Consider the following 15,678-nt stretch of genomic DNA (forward strand, 5'->3'; position numbering starts at 1 on the left):
GCATCGTGGCGCTTTTCAAAAAGAAGAGGTACTACCTCTGCGATTGAAGAATTCCCGAGAATATTTTCCAGATAGAGCAAAGTGCCTTGGGATACTGCCTAGCAGCTCTATGATGTGGGCTATGTGGTCTATGGAGGAGAGAAAAACAGGACATGGGAATGGGAGGGGCAAAGGGAAGGATGGGATAAAAGAAGAGGGAAAAAAATTGAAATTAGTAAAAATCAGAAATAGATTCAAATCAACAATGTCTGCAGCACATCCATGCAGAGGCTTCTGGGGCTGGCAGGCCTCAGGCACCATCTGGAACATCGGACGGTGACTGATGCCAGCTCACCCCTGGCCACCCCAGCACTGTAAGCAAATAAGCATGGAGATGGTCAGCTTTACAGACGGAATTCAGGCCAGAATTCCCAGGTTTTCAACTCAGCTCCCCGACAGGACAGTGAAATGGGCAGATCGGTGGACAAAAGGACCACAGAGAAGCCTCGGGGGTCGCACAGCCTGTCCTTCCCTGGCTGCTGAGCGCCAGGCCGAGGCCAGCAGGAAGGAGAGGCGGCCCCGGGCCAAGGGCAGAGCTGCCCGTCCACTGTGCCTGAGGGGGCTTCAAGCTCAGGGGAAAGCATCTCGACTAGGCGTTTGAAAACCAAAACACAGCTCTATTTCGGTAGGGAAACACAATACTCTCCAGAAGCTCAGGCCTCTCAGGAGGCCCAGCCTGAGGTATTTGGCAGGCGGCAATACTCACCTTCATCCCTGGAATAGTCTTCCCCAGAATGCGGTTCAAACAAATAATCTCCCGTTGCCAGCTCAAATGCCTAGGACACAACAGATGACATGCTAAGCACTTCAAAGACACTGGCCCCCGAGGCAGCAACTTTCTCTCCTTATACAAGAGACCCACGTTTTCTGAGGACCTGATCAAACCCAAGAGCCTTCTAAAAGCTCAACACCAACTTTTTTCTTTCAACTCTGAACTTCCTAAAAGTTCAAAGAAGCTTCAGAAGTTTTCCTACATTCCCTTTACTGGAGGACGTAAAGGCTGTGTCCTCTCCTCATTTTGTGAGAAGCACAGCGACAAGCAGCTGTGTGCAGGCCCGGGGGGAGGGGAACGTGCTCCAGCTCTGGATGGTGGGACCAGGACTCAGGCCTGCCCTCCCCCACGCAGGCTCATTGGGTCCCTGGAAAGCGGGCACTGCCGCTCTCTTGAAGCAAAGACCCTCGTGCCTTGGTAACCAGGAGCTATTTTCAGCATCTCATCAATTCTGCCACTTCTGACTCAAGCAAAGGAAAACCTCGAGCCAAACAGAAGGCTCTGAGCCCTCGGCCCGGAGGAGCCAGGTGAGGAGGGCAAGGAGGGCTGGCCTGCCTCCAGGGCTACCACTACCCCCAGCATGCCCTTTGTTTCCATTTCTGCCACACACTCTTCTCCCCTTGTTCTAAAAAAAAAGAACAAAAAAAAGCTCAGGACCATGGGTTTAATTTGCTAATGTTATAGAAAGATGGCAACTGCTATTGCTCTGCTGATGGAATACCACGTTTAAAAAAATTCTTTTTTGTTTTTCAAAGGAAAAGGCTAAATCCTATTTTGGTTTTTCTATACTTACTTCTATTTTGTATTGGATCTTGTGGTTCTGAAAGGTGCTCAGGGGCCTGGACCTCTGTCACAGATGCCTGCGGATCAGGGCCCTCCTCACTCCCACCCTTGATGAACCATCACCGCACCCACCCACTTCCTCCTTCTGTTCATGACCAGATTGGGTCAGGAGGGGGTCTCCTAGCACTGTCTTTAACAAACCGAAGGTGGACGCACTCAGGCCAGGACCACATCTCTTCACTATTTTTTTTTTGTTTGTTTGTTTATTTAAAGAAAGGAGGGCAGTGGGGTGACAAGGTGGTTGTCAGCTGCCCCATGAGAGCATCGGTGCATGAACTCAGGATCCCGCAGGACACGGACATGCCCATCCCAGCCCGTCCCAGCACCGAGTAAGCTGGTCACGCAGGCGCTGCAGGGCCAGGGAAAGTCCTTACCGGGGGCCTCTCCTCTCCATCCAACCTCACATCTGGCCACAAATCCAAGGGGAAAATTGAACAGTCAGAAGGGTCTTCCCCGCCCAGGACACAACTAAGCAGCCTACAAGCCATGAGGAAAGGGTGAAACCCTAATGGAGAAGAAGCCACTGCGGATGCTCCATGGAGAGGGCCACGGCTGCTCCTTAACCCTCCCCTGAGAACTCTCTCTCCTCATACATTTTCAAACACATTTCAATCAGGTTGAATTTATTTCTTACAGCCTAATACTAAGGTAGGTCAACTGAGTGTTCTTTGAAAGACGACTGTTTCGATTAGCACCCACGTGTTTCCAATGAAACACTCAAGTCAAAGAAGCCTACACAGAAATGGTTTAAAAGAGAAAAGGAACGGGGCGCCTGGGTGGCTCGGTAGGTTGGGTGTCCGACTTCGGCTCGGGTCATGATCTCACGGTCCGTGAGTTCGAGCCCCGCATCGGGCTCTGTGCTGACAGCTCAGAGCCTGGAGCCTGTTTCAGATTCTGTGTCTCCCTCTCTCTGACCCTCCCCCGTTCATGCTCTCTGTCTCAAAAATAAATAAATGTTAAAAAAAAAAAGAGAAAAGCAAGATGTGAGGGAAGATGGGGGCTCACGTGTATGTCATCTGGTCCCGGTTCTCTGGGGAGTGACAAGACTTCCTTAACAGGAAGGCCACATGTGACAGAGCTGATGCAGAAATTCCGATGGAAATGTGGGCCCTCATGCTTCATGACCTGCCTTCACACCAGTTAAAGATTACCACCTTCAACTCCATAGGTTACTCCTGATATAATCTCTATTGTTACTGTTTTAATACTTGGGATTTTTCATGCTTGGGAATCTTGGATTCCTTCATCTGTACTTGACCAGACCCCCTTGGGAGACGTTCCCCTGGAGCAAACTCTGTTCTTAGGTCCTGGGGAGACCAGACACCTCTTTCTTGAAATGCCCTCCCCACCCCCCCCCCCACACCAAGTACCCGATTCTGAATAAATAAGGTCACCTATTCTTTCTGTGATGGGACCAGTGCTGAACAAGTGAACTTTGCCAGACTGCCTTTTCTTATTTCTAGGGCACTGACTATGGCTCACCGTGGAGCCTGTAGACGTTACCTGCTCTGGGCCTGTGACACACAAGTGCACAGCAATCGATGCCTCGGCCCATGCAGAATTTTTAGATTACATACACTTACGTTGGGAGGGGCCCCAAGACTCAAGAAAAGGAAAAGAGGTTCAATGGGACACATATCTCAGTTTCTCTGCCTCATTCTGGTGCTTTCCTCTGGCTCTAAGAGCCCTCCTCCACGATGAGAGCAAAGACACCAGCTGACACGCAGGAGCTCGCGACCCCAGTAGGGCCTCTGCAAGTCTTCATGCCATTTATGCCATCAAAGGACTCCAGGCCTCACCACCAAGAACAACTAGAGCTTTAGTATAGACTGGAATTATGAATTTAATATAATATTATGTTTCTAAACTTCAACAAAAGGACAGGAGTGGAGAAACACCGCCTCGTGTTTACCAGGTTGTCTGAGAAGAACAGAAGGGGACCTCTCAGCCTTGGCCTTCAGGGATGGGAGGTGGGGGTGGGGGTGGGGAACGATGGCTTGCCCCCCATCCAGAACAATCACGCTTCCAACATCTGACTCATTAAAACAACAACAACCTGTAAGTGGCCTTTGAGGCACTGAGGGAGCTTATGCTTCGTCTGAGGGGAGCAGGAGGCAGGAGAAAGGAGATGGTCTCTAGCACTGTTCACAGCAGCAGGAGTGGCCAGGGTGTGAAGACTGTGTGGAGGGGCGAGTCCTAATCTAATGGAAGGCAAGACAGACAACCTGGTATAAAATCGCACTGAGCTCCACCATTATTCTCCTGTCTCTGTGATCTTGTCCTATTTTTCCGGTTATATCACCAAAATTTAACACCCCAAATTAGAAGCACAGGATTTCAGAGTTGAAAGAGCTCTTGGAGTCTAATTCAGGGCCCCTCCTGTGTTGCTGGGGACAAGTAAGGCCTGACCTCACCACATCCTGGAATGGAACACTTCTCCCCCGAAGCTCCAATTTTTGAAAGTGCTCCCTTCCTACTGACCTAACCTCTGCTTCCCACCGCGTCCGGGACCTCCGCCCCCTCCTGCCCTCTGGACCTCACTCCTCTCTGCACAGCAGCCTCCAAATTCAAAGCAGCCATCACATGCCCACCAATCTTTTCAACTGTTCTTTTCCATGTCTCACACAGCAAAGACTGAAGTTTTTGATACTCACTGAAAAACTTAATTTTAAAAATTATCTGGTATTATTTGTCAGAGCAACATGGGACCAGAAAGGCACGATGTTTCCAATCTGTTTGGCCACATCTGTTGCCTCAGATCTTGATAATTTTATGCAAACAACTACTATTTTTCCATATTGTCCAGCACCATGCTTCTTGCTGTAGCACCAGGGGACATATGATACAGCAAACTCAGAAGAATTGTTAATCTTTGAATAACAGACAATTACATATATTGCCTGTTGCTCATTTTAGTGAGAAGAAAAGTGCCAAGCTTTACACACACAGTCTTTCATTTTAAATATATCAGAGAATTTGGGGGCGGGGGAGGATGGAATAAGAAAAACATGAAATAGCACCCCCTTTTCCATACACACACACACACACACACACACACACACACCCTTCCAGCACGTGACCACAAAACACAACCCACTTAGAGGAAAGTGCTGAACTGGCTAGGAAACAGGGCCAAGAAAGAGAAACTGAAATCGGCTTATGGAAGAGGGCCCACCGGTGCTCATCAATTCACAGGTCAGCAGCAAGTGAGAAAATGATGCGCTGGTGAGGGCCGGGGGAGGGTCCAGACACAAGTAAACCGCGATGCAGCCCAAACCAGTATGACGCACAGCAGGGAGAGGCGTCCTGAGACCCTGAGAAAAAACATCTCTGTCTTCTCTATGGGAACAGACTCCATCAAAGGGACTATGGGCGGCGGCTGGTGTCTCAGAAATCAGTGGACAGCCCACAACAACAAGCCAGAATATTCTCTAGATTTGGCCTTATATATAAAGGAGGAGAGATTAAACACTGGTGTGTGGGGAAATCCTTTCCTTGTCAGTAAGGATAGAAGGTCTGTCAGAGGTCACTGAGAAGGGCTCCCGCCTTTCGACCTCAGACGATCTTTCCTGAAGACGCCGCTGTCTCATCCTCCTCCACGGCACGAGGGAAGGGTACAGTCCGCAATCTTTCAGAAACCAGACAGAATTACTTGAAGCCATTTTGCCACCGCAGAGGAGGCTGTGATTCCTGGGGGTGGTGGGCCAAAGAGGGCCTTGAGTAGAGGTCGTCTGTCACAAGACCAAAGCAGGCTAAACCCTAGAACACGTCTAAGAATTCTTCCAACTCTCAAGGCGCTCAAGACAGCAACCTTGCCCTCACTCATCCCACAGCAGACATACTCCGCAGTCGGGAAAACTCAGACCACACGTACTGGTGAGACTGTCCCATGATAAGCGCTGCGGGATGGGCCTTTACATGGAAGGAAATGGCCAAGGCCGTTCTTACCATGCATGCTGTGCTCCAAATGTCAGCAGGTGTGCTGTAACCTGCCCCTATTAAAACCTCTATGGATCTATACTGACGCGTCTGGATGTCTTCTGTGAAGTGTTTATGCTGGAAGGGAACACACTGTATTAGTACGGAGGAAAACAGACATGCAAAAAGGAAAAAAAAAAAAAAAAGGCGTCTTCTAATCCATGATCATGACCAAAACGCTCTAGAAAGAAAACTTTACTTACCACCCAACAAGCATTTCCCAGGTCGGCAATTTTAACTCTAATTTTATCTGCGTTCCGTGGATCCAGGGGGTTCACCAACAAGTCAGCCGCCCGGGTTTTTGCTGGCATGAGCAAACAGCGAGACGGTTAGTACTTGGGAGGGGTGGTTTGCGTCTGTGCACACAGTGTCTGCCGGGCACAGTCTCCTTTTCTAGGAAAGGGATGGGAGGATCATTTAGGCCTGGAGCCCTGCAAGTTGAACTCAACAGAATTTGAAATTCTTGGTCTCCATCCCCGGAAGACATTTCACAAGAGAGAGCACACTGGGCTGCCCAGAGACCTCACCGGCTCTGCCTTGCCCTTTCTCCTTATATTGCTGATTCTGCCACCTCTAGGATGACCCTACTCTGCTCCCTTCTGCATCTTTCCACCTGCTCCTCATCGCATCAGAGCCCATAGAGAACCACATCTATCTTGGTGCGTTACTACATGAAACACTAAAGTAGAGACAACATGTTCCCAGATGGCCAATCCCTTTCTAGGTGACACACCCTTCACCTGGTAGCCACATCTCCTACCTCTGCTGCTTGGGCTGAGCACAGAGACCTCAAAGGTTAGATGATGGCTGGTTAACAAAGACAGATTACAGGCCAGGACTAATCAGTTTGGGTTTAGCTTTGGACAAGTAACGCTCCACAACAGAGGTCTCCTGAGGCCACCTGGGCCACAGGGCAAACCGCTGAGGTCCCTCCCAAACTTATCAAATACTCAGGCCACTCTTAAGCCCAGTGACCCCGAGAGAATCTCAACAGTGGACACAGGGCTAGACTTCTCAGGGTTCCTGGGGCCAGAAGAGCTTTATGGACAAGCCTACATCATGCCCATATTGGGCAGGGTTAACCAGGGGGCAAATGACAAAGAAAACTAACTTGGAGAGGCCCAGACAGGAAATCCTGAAGTGACCGAGCATCTTCCTCAAACCTTAAAATGACTTATAAGCTCCAATTTCTGGAAGGGATGAGATGTAACCATGGTTCTTACTAATGGAGAAGTAATTCTGAGATGGTATTTACAGACTAAACAGAAAAGTCCACTCAATGCAGAACATCAAATACCCTTTCATCCGCTCAGAGCTGGGCACTGCTAAAACAAACCAAACCTCCTTTTGGGTACACCCACACCATGGAGCCACAGTGCTCAGGGGGCTCTGATTTCTGGGCATCCCTCCCAGGAGTGGGGGCACCTACAGAACTCCCCAGGAGGGGCCAGAGGATGCAGAGAGAGCTCTGGCCAACATCTTAGCCCCCAAGCCCCACTCCTCCGGCTTGTGGGTTAATGTGGGTGGGCCAGCCTCACATGTCCCCTTTTTGCCATCAGCCCTATGACCACATTCCTCTTTTTAAGGATGCTGATCCCCTGTGGACTTTGCCAAAGGCAGTCTGAGCTGGCAGAACAAAGACAGGAACTCGGAAACGACGAGACGGAAAGAAGCACAGAGACCCACACGAGGAGGCAAACTGGATACAGTGATTGAAGGATGGGAAGAAACAGAGCTTCAGGAGAAACAAAAACACTGACCCAGTGGACAGACAGGCAGCACCAGAAACGGCCAGATGAATCCCTCACGTCACTCAATCAAGGAGACTCAGCAGGCAAGAAAATGGAATTCGAGGTTTACAGAACCGGATTCAAGTGGACGTTTCAATACCAACAAAGTTGTGAGACTCTGGAAAGTGACCTAACTCCATGAGGCTCAGTGCTCAAGAAAGAAGCGGAAGGGGCCACGCCACACCGCCCCTCCAAACTGATCAGCCAACCCAGTGGCCTGGGAGAGCGGGGGGCTCCACCAGTGCTGGGACCAGCCAGACTACACTCCCCACCCCAGGCTGGGGCTGCCTCTGGTCAGAATCAAAGCTCCACCAGCAGAGAGCAGGCAGAGGGGGAGGGGAGGCCAAACACTTGAGATCAAAGGTCTAAGGAAGTAGAGGGTAAGCCTCCAGTTCTGATTGACTGAGAGTAAGCGGTGCCCAGTGCCTGAGGGTGCGAGTGTAGGGAGGCATCTGGAAGTGCCACCAGTGTCCTAAAGACATTCCCCAGGAGCTGCACGAATCAATGAAGCCAGAGGAGATCTGGCCTGAAAAGACGCATCATCACACATGTTCAATACGGTTTCTTTGTATTTAACACCCCTCATTCTTTTTTTTTTTTTTTTTTTAATTTTTTTTTTCAACGTTTTCTATTTATTTTTGGGACAGAGAGAGACAGAGCATGAACGGGGGAGGGGCAGAGAGAGAGGGAGACACAGAATCGGAAACAGGCTCCAGGCTCCGAGCCATCGGCCCAGAGCCCGACGCGGGGCTCGAACTCACAGACCGCGAGATCGTGACCTGGCTGAAGTCGGACGCTTAACCGACTGCGCCACCCAGGCGCCCCTAACACCCCTCATTCTTGATCACTAAACAAAGTCTCTTTGGTGACAGGCTGTTACCCTCCTGGTTCAGGTCTGTAAACGGTGACCCCGCTCACAGCGCATCCCAAATGATACCAGGGAGTTCATCTCAGAACTTGAACTGTACAGGAACACAAACGAGGTAAAAGACAATCTACTTGGTATATCCGACTTCCTTTACTCAGTGTGATAATTACCTGACCGCAACCCTCAAAACAGCCCATTTAAACAACAGGCACTTGCCAGGGACTAACACCAACTCTGCTTTGCCTGGGACTCAAATCATCTCAGCTCGCTGAGTCATTATTGTGGTCACCTCTCACGGCTCTTCCTAATGCTCTGCCTCTTCCAACGAGGGAATGAAAAGTGGGGATATGTCACTTCACGAAGGACGGGGCTCTTAACTCGTCTCCGGTGGCCCGGGGTCCGAGCGACACTACTCATTCCATGTGAAGCTATCCTAGAAACTAGTAAGATAGCTGCGGGTGGTGCCTCCAAGGGACGAGACCGCCATCATCACTTACGTGCAAGGCACTGTGCTAGGCTAGTGCAGACTCTCTATGGTTTGAGGCGTCCCTCCAATAAACACACGAATACCTTCTCTGCACCCAGAGGTTCAACACCAGGCCCCGGGAGATCTAATACCTGAGCCTGGCCCGTTCATTCACTGAGTATTTACAGAGTCCCTTCTGTGTGCTGTCTCGGCACTGGGACCAGCATGAACAAGGCATGCAAGGTCCCCCCTCCACACCCCAAGTTAGGAAACTCATGCACTGGGGGGGGTGGTGGGGAGATGGGGAATATGGATAATAAAGTAAAAATGAAGGAGTCACACACCATGTCAGGTGGCTCTAAATGCAAAGAAGAAAAACAAAGCAAAGAAAGGAGGCGGACAATGATGAGGGTGTTCAGGGGAGGTCTTTTCTCAGAAGGTGACTCTGAGGAGAGGCCTGAACTAAGGGAGGTGTAGATAGAGAGGGGCCCTCAGCAGAGGAGACAGCAAGTGCAAATGCAAAGTGCAAAGAGGGAGAAACAAACTTGCACTTTTGAGAAACTTAAGGAAGAAGCCAGCACGGAGGTACAGAATCAGCAAGGCGGGGGGGGGGGGGGGGGGGGGGGGCGGTGGGGGGAGAGACAAGGCCAGAGAGAGAGCTGCCAGGAAATGGCCTCCAGAGAGCTTGCAGGCTTTAGAGTGACGCCCCGCACTGTTATTCTGAGGGGAAATGCACTGCAGGTCCTTCTGGAGGGAAAGGGAGGGAAGAGGACAGGGTGTGCCCCAAGGAGGACAGGCTAGGCAGCAAGAGTCACAGCAAGGGCAGCGCGGGGCCCATATTACAGCAGCTGGTGCAAGGTCTGGCAGTGATCTGGGTCCCCACCAAGTGGCAGTGAGTACCTTGCAGGTAAAGCCAGCAAGACCAGATGGGACGGGCCAAGATACATGCTATGGCTCCAAAGCTAATAATCCCAAAGGAATCCTGCCTCCTCAGCCTTTAGTGGCTTCCCAGTCACTCCAGGGAATAGTCTGCATCCTTCAGCCTGGAGGGTGAGTTCTTCTGGCCTGACTTTTCCTTCTCCTAACGTGTGTGCCCTGGTCTAATGACAAGGATCTACACCAGCTCTGAACATGGCTTGTTTCTCTTGCCTCGTGTTCATGCAGTGGTAGATGGCCAACTACGAGCCTCTGGGCCCCACTCCTTCCACGCAGGAAATGAACCCCTCCCGTCCAGGAGGCAGCCCACCATTACCAAACGACCAAGCTGGAAACCAAAACTGAGTGCCTCCAAACAAATGAGTGGGTAAGGAGATCCTGACCCTGCTGCGTACCTAGAATTTCACAATACTGAAAAGGTCTGCTTGGTGAGAGACTTGGGTCAAAGTGAAAAATAGACCTGCTATTTCTCCCCAATGTGAGATGTTCGTACAAGAGAACTGGTGCTGGGAATGAATACAGTTTTGATGGTGAATGGAGACAGGTGGCACAAAGGTAAGTGGAGAAGGAAAAATACCCAGATTATCACTGATTTGATCGCTTGTTACTCAATAAATGTTTATCACAGCACTGAGTTGGATGCAAAGGATACAAGGATAAAAGCACACAGCGCTCCCAATGATTTTACATCATGGCGAGGAAAAGATGATGGAAACAGTGAGCATGCAGTTAAGTAAAGCATGACGGGTAGGTAAAGGGGGGAAGCGAACAGGACCACGTGGGAAGCGATGCAGGGTTAGCGTTTGTACCAGCCGGCAAAAGAATAAAAGTTGACCGAGAGAATGGGCAGTGGAGAAAGGGGAAGAGACACTCCCAGCAGGAAGAAAGGCAGATGCAAAGGTACAGAAGTAAGAGCGAACATGCCATTTACACACAGACGCTCTTCGTCAGGTCTTGAAAATAAACCGGGAAGTAGCTACGCTATACTTAACGACTGCAAAACCTTTTCATGGTTTACTCCTTCAATAAAAAGTGTCTGGGGGCGCCTGGGTGGCGCAGTCGGTTAAGCGTCCGACTTCAGCCAGGTCACGATCTCGCGGTCCGTGAGTTTGAGCCCCGCGTCAGGCATCTGGGCTGATGGCTCGGAGCCTGGAGCCTGTTTCCGATTCTGTGTCTCCCTCTCTCTCTGCCCCTCCCCCGTTCATGCTCTGTCTCTCTGTCCCAAAAATAAATAAAAAACGTTGAAAAAAAAAATTAAAAAAAAAAAAAAAGTGTCTGAACGTTCATCTCAGTAGACACCTATTCATCAATGTCACATATCTCTGTCCCTACATTACATACATGATAAAAGGTAAACAAAAACTAATAACAGAAACTACCGGAAGACATGGTTGACTCCAGCCTGGGGCAGGGAAGGTATGAACTCGGGACGTGGTTCCAGAAAGAGAGGAAGCAGCAAAGAGCAATGGTATTGTGATAAAAGGACAGAAGAGACCATTCGAAGAGGCTCATGTGGACCAAACTGAGGACAATTCCAGCATCAGGAAACAAGAAGCTGTGAATGATTACAAGACATAACCCAAAGCGGTAATTAAGAGCAAAGGAACCCATGAGCGCACGATGTGAAGGCATGTGCGAGAGACTGTGGGGCAGGTGGCATGCCAGGGAGGAGTACCAAAGCCCGCCTTCTGGAAGCATCTTCTCTATCTGGCCGCTCCGGAGTTCTCTATCCATTTATAATAAACCAGTGATCCAGCCAGAAAACGAGTTTCCTATGTTCTGTGAGCTGCTGGAACAAATTAACTGAACCTGAGGAGGGGGTCGTGGGAACCCCCTATTCATGGCTGATGGTTCAGAAGCACAGGTGACAATGTGGACTTGCCACTGGTGTATGAAGGGGGGCGGGGGTGTCTGGTGGGATTGAGCCCTTAACCTGTAGGATCTGGTTCTGTCTCCAGAGAGTGACAGAAATGAGTTAAATCGCAGGACACCCAGCTAGTGTCAGAGAAGCTTTTGGGGCAGGGAAAACCCCCTACACACACATTTGGTCACCAAAGGTGACAGAAGTAGCGTGAAGGAGACAGACACAGGTGAGTTTTCCCTATGCGAACCTACCTTCCATATGAAGGCATCTTATAAGCACCTTCAAAGAGTCCTTGATCGGGGTAAAAGTAAAAAGGAACAGAGTATGTTTACCCAAGTAAGATAAAGAAAGCACGAAATAGAACCCACATCCTTAAGGTGATTAGTTAGAGCTACTTGAGGGGACTCCGAGGGCTACTTGCAGGGCTGGGTCATCAACGGACTCATCGTGTGTTAAACACTCTTGCCAGCAGAGGGAGCAGAGGAGGATTCTGAGCTGCTCCTCCGCGGGCTAGAACGGAAACCATGAGTGATGCCCCGGGTTTGCTTACTGGAGTCCCTGAGCAGGTCACAGGCAGAGACAGGCTGTGGGGCACTCACTCTCAAAATACTTGATATAAGTCATCACATAAAATTCCATGCCACTTGCTTTAAATTGGCTTTGACATTTCAAGAGCTGAGTCCTACAACCAGAAACAACTATCAGAATAAAATCAGAGACTTCTTCCTTAACACAGACTAAGAGGAGGTATGTGTTTCCCTTGAATAGAAACAAGAGAAAACAAAAACCAAAAGCAAGACTGTCAGATGGAAGTACAAATATTAAACTATATATTCTGTAAAAGCCACAGGTGTAAGCTGCTGGATATGGAAGGTTTCTACAAATGCAGATGTCACTAACTAAATACAGAAAGAACGAGAAAAGCTCAGAAATGGAACTTGATAGCCAGAGAGCCAGAGAAAGCCCTGCTGGGACAGAAGACGATTTAAATCACATTACTTATTCAGGAGGACAAAAGGAATAAAGCGACAATGGGGAATTCATACATACATGACATGCCCACCTCTGGCCCATTCGCTTCACAACATTTGTCAAGGCTCGGATACTCGGGCCACTGAAAGGACACACTTGGTGCGGAGAGACACTTACTTTTTGGCAAATCTCCAGTGCTGGAGGCTGAAACCGTCCGGCTTCTGTCATGGGATGGACTGCTTTCCTCAGGCTCGGTAAGCGGGGATCCCTCGGAAAGTGCAGAACCACAAGCCACAGGTTCTAGGGGCCCAGAGAACAAGGATGTGGAAAACTCTGGAAACTGTGACTCGGGAATTTTATGTCGTCCATTTGGCAATTCACCATTGAATTGTTCATAAGAGCTGCTATATGTGTAATCACTTTCTGCATTTGGCTCATCAAGGTTATATTCCTCAGGATTGGGACAATCTTCTTCATCGTCATCTTCATCATCCAGCTGCTGCTCCAGTAAGAACGGGCCATTCTCAATATGGCCGTTGGTTCTGGGGGACTCTATCCACGCAGGGTCTGTGCTCGTCAGTTCTGGTTCCACATCATCTCCATCTTTCTCAGTGTTTTCTTTCTCAGTGTCTTCTTTCTCTTCCTGGTCCTCAGCCTCACCTTAAAAAGTTGATGGGTTGAGAATCAGAACATGTTACTCTTCTCAACACAGTGGCACTAGGTACATATTTCCTCCAACAAGAGATAATTTTGAATGTGTTTAGGTTTTTGTTCCCCCATTGAGTAAGCTCTACACCCACCGTGGGGCTCAAACTTGTGACCCTGAGGATCAAGAGTCGCATGCTCTGGGCACCTGGGTGGCTCAGTTGGTTGAGCGTCTGACTTCGGCTCAGGTCATGATCTTACGGTTCATGAGTTCAAGCCCCATGTCAGGCTCTGTGCTAACAGCGCAGAGCCTGGAGCCTGCTTTGGATTCTGTGTCTCTCTCTCTCTGCCCCTTCCCCACTCACACTCCGTCTTTCCCCGAAAAATAGATAAAACATTAAAAAAAAAAAAAAAAAAGAGTCACATGCCCTGCCGACCGAGACAGCCAGGCACCTCTGAATGTGCTTAATTTACATACTACACAGCAAAACACCTCTTGGCTCTCAAGGTAAAATCTTAGGTTTTCTCAATCTTATTTTTCATTTAGTAAATAACTGGCTTACTCTTATTAGAAGAAGTTAGATTTTGGGGCGGGAAAAGGGACTATTTCCACTTCTACCCTCTCTTCTACAATCTTTAGAAAATGTGGGTCCATTACTGTTAGGGTAAAAGTTAATTACAAAATAAAGAACATTCATTAGCATGCTCGAGATGTGGTGTCAGGTAGACATTTTCCATTTTTAAAAAAGTGTTTTGAAATACTAACGTATTCCTAGCATTCATTTTACAAATGAAGTGGCAGACAGATTCCCATGTTCCCCAATCCTCACATATGAAGCAGTGACACCAAGCCCACCAGGGTGGGGACCTGGTGGGTGCCCACTAATGAAGCGCCAGGACCCCGTGCAGACGGACCCTTGTCATTCGCAGGCTCGCCCTCGGCTGCATCCTCTAAGCCAGCAGTTTTGAGCTTCCCCTCTGGACAGTACTCCTCGTCTTGTTCATTGGAAGGTACAGCGGATGAGATGTTTTCTTCTATGATTTTCCTTTCTGCTTCTCGCTCCAATTCTTCTATTTCCTGCAGGCGCTTTTCCAGCAACTCAGCCTGCCTTTTCTGCTTCTTTTTCAGTTTTTTCTTTTTGTTCTTAGATATTTTTCCTATCTACAACATGTTAAGAAAACACCACAGGTCAGTTTGCTCCTTTTTAAAGCACTACACAAGAGTGCGAGTGTGAGTGGCGTGGCAAGCCCCAACCAATCCTGTTTTCCAGGCCTGAGTTATTTATTACAACCAAATATGCCCACAGAGGAGATCGATCTCGTGTGTAGGGTCGCAGTAAAACCGGAAAAAAGAAACCAGCGCCGCCTACCATCATGGAAGGGGACTGCCAGCAGGCCCTGCCCTCAGAGGACACGGCTCCAATCCAGGAAGGCTATTTCATTTAAACGCTGAGCACAGCAGAATATGCTGAGGTACTCTGGCCTTTCGACAAGTAGCACCCCTTCCAAGTTTTACTGGCTGCTGCCCGTATACAAGCTAACAACATCCCCTGTCCTTCCGGTCTCGCCCAACTCTCAGCCATGAAAGAAGACCTTGCCAAAACAAGTGGGTTTCAGTCACTGTTGGTCAACAGCTCTGTTTGTGTTCGGGTCTCACACACGGAGCTGTTGTTATCAACAGCCGAGACGGCAAAAACTGTCAAAAACGAGTGTACGAAGTAAAGGGAAAAAAAGAAAAAGCCACAGTTTCAGTCTGCCTGCGATCAGGGCCACATGACTTGGAAAGTGCTGGCAACGACAGCCTCCAGTCTCTCCACGGAGTCAATAATCGAAACAAGCTGCTCGAGCCACAGGAGGGCTGCAGGCAGGGACCGGGCCGTGCAGCGAGCCAGGTGGCATCATCACTATAGTTCCCGCCTGCACTGGGACTTCCACTCCCAAGTGAGGGCTCCTGGCAGCGCATTTCCTTTCAAGTGCTTCTGGTTCGTAAAGTGCTTTCAAGACTTGCACATGACTCATCAACTCAAGACATATACACTCTATCCTCTACTGGAACTAAGCGGGTTTAGGGACAATGGGGTAAGACTGAATTCCAAGCACCTCGTTTCATTTGAATGGACCACAAAATACACAGTACTCTTTTATACATAACTACCAGCTGGAAAACACATTAGAGTACAAGCTTCAGAAAAACAGGGATCTTGGAGGCAAATCAGAAGTAATGTTAAGTGTTTTTGTAATAATCACACTTCAAGCCCGATCTCGACCACATCACCCCTTTCACCAGACTCTGCCAACGGCACCCCAGAAAGTGCTCAGGGAAAATAAAGATCAAACGTGGAAGGGCTCTAACTATCCCAACTCTAAAAAATCCCTTCGACTTGTCAAAGCGGTACGTCTCATCTATTCAAGGATACACAGCATTTGTAAACATGCCCGCCCTTTACACTAACACGTATTAAACACCTACAGTTGAGAAGGGAACAAAGAAAGGTACAATCCATA

General features: G+C 49.1%; 1 protein-coding gene across 16 annotated transcripts in view; it reads right to left on the bottom strand.

The window, feature by feature from the left end:
* The window catches only part of SRPK2 (SRSF protein kinase 2), a 257,069-nt gene that overhangs the window by 11,132 nt on the left and 230,259 nt on the right, over window positions 1–15,678 (bottom strand). For 15 of the 16 annotated variants that reach the window (XM_058728741.1, XM_058728746.1, XM_058728745.1 and 12 more), the window contains 6 exons: window positions 14,089–14,335; window positions 12,706–13,188; window positions 5,836–5,936; window positions 5,603–5,710; window positions 746–815; window positions 36–128 (listed from right to left, as the gene is read on the bottom strand). In XM_058728741.1, the coding sequence (XP_058584724.1) occupies window positions 36–128; window positions 746–815; window positions 5,603–5,710; window positions 5,836–5,936; window positions 12,706–13,188; window positions 14,089–14,335 (1,102 nt within the window). The remainder of the gene's footprint in view (window positions 1–35; window positions 129–745; window positions 816–5,602; window positions 5,711–5,835; window positions 5,937–12,705; window positions 13,189–14,088; window positions 14,336–15,678) is intronic. The other variant, XM_058728738.1, reaches the window with a different exon arrangement.

This window comes from Neofelis nebulosa, chromosome 4, assembly GCF_028018385.1.
Source record: "Neofelis nebulosa isolate mNeoNeb1 chromosome 4, mNeoNeb1.pri, whole genome shotgun sequence".
Taxonomy (NCBI): domain Eukaryota; kingdom Metazoa; phylum Chordata; class Mammalia; order Carnivora; family Felidae; genus Neofelis; species Neofelis nebulosa.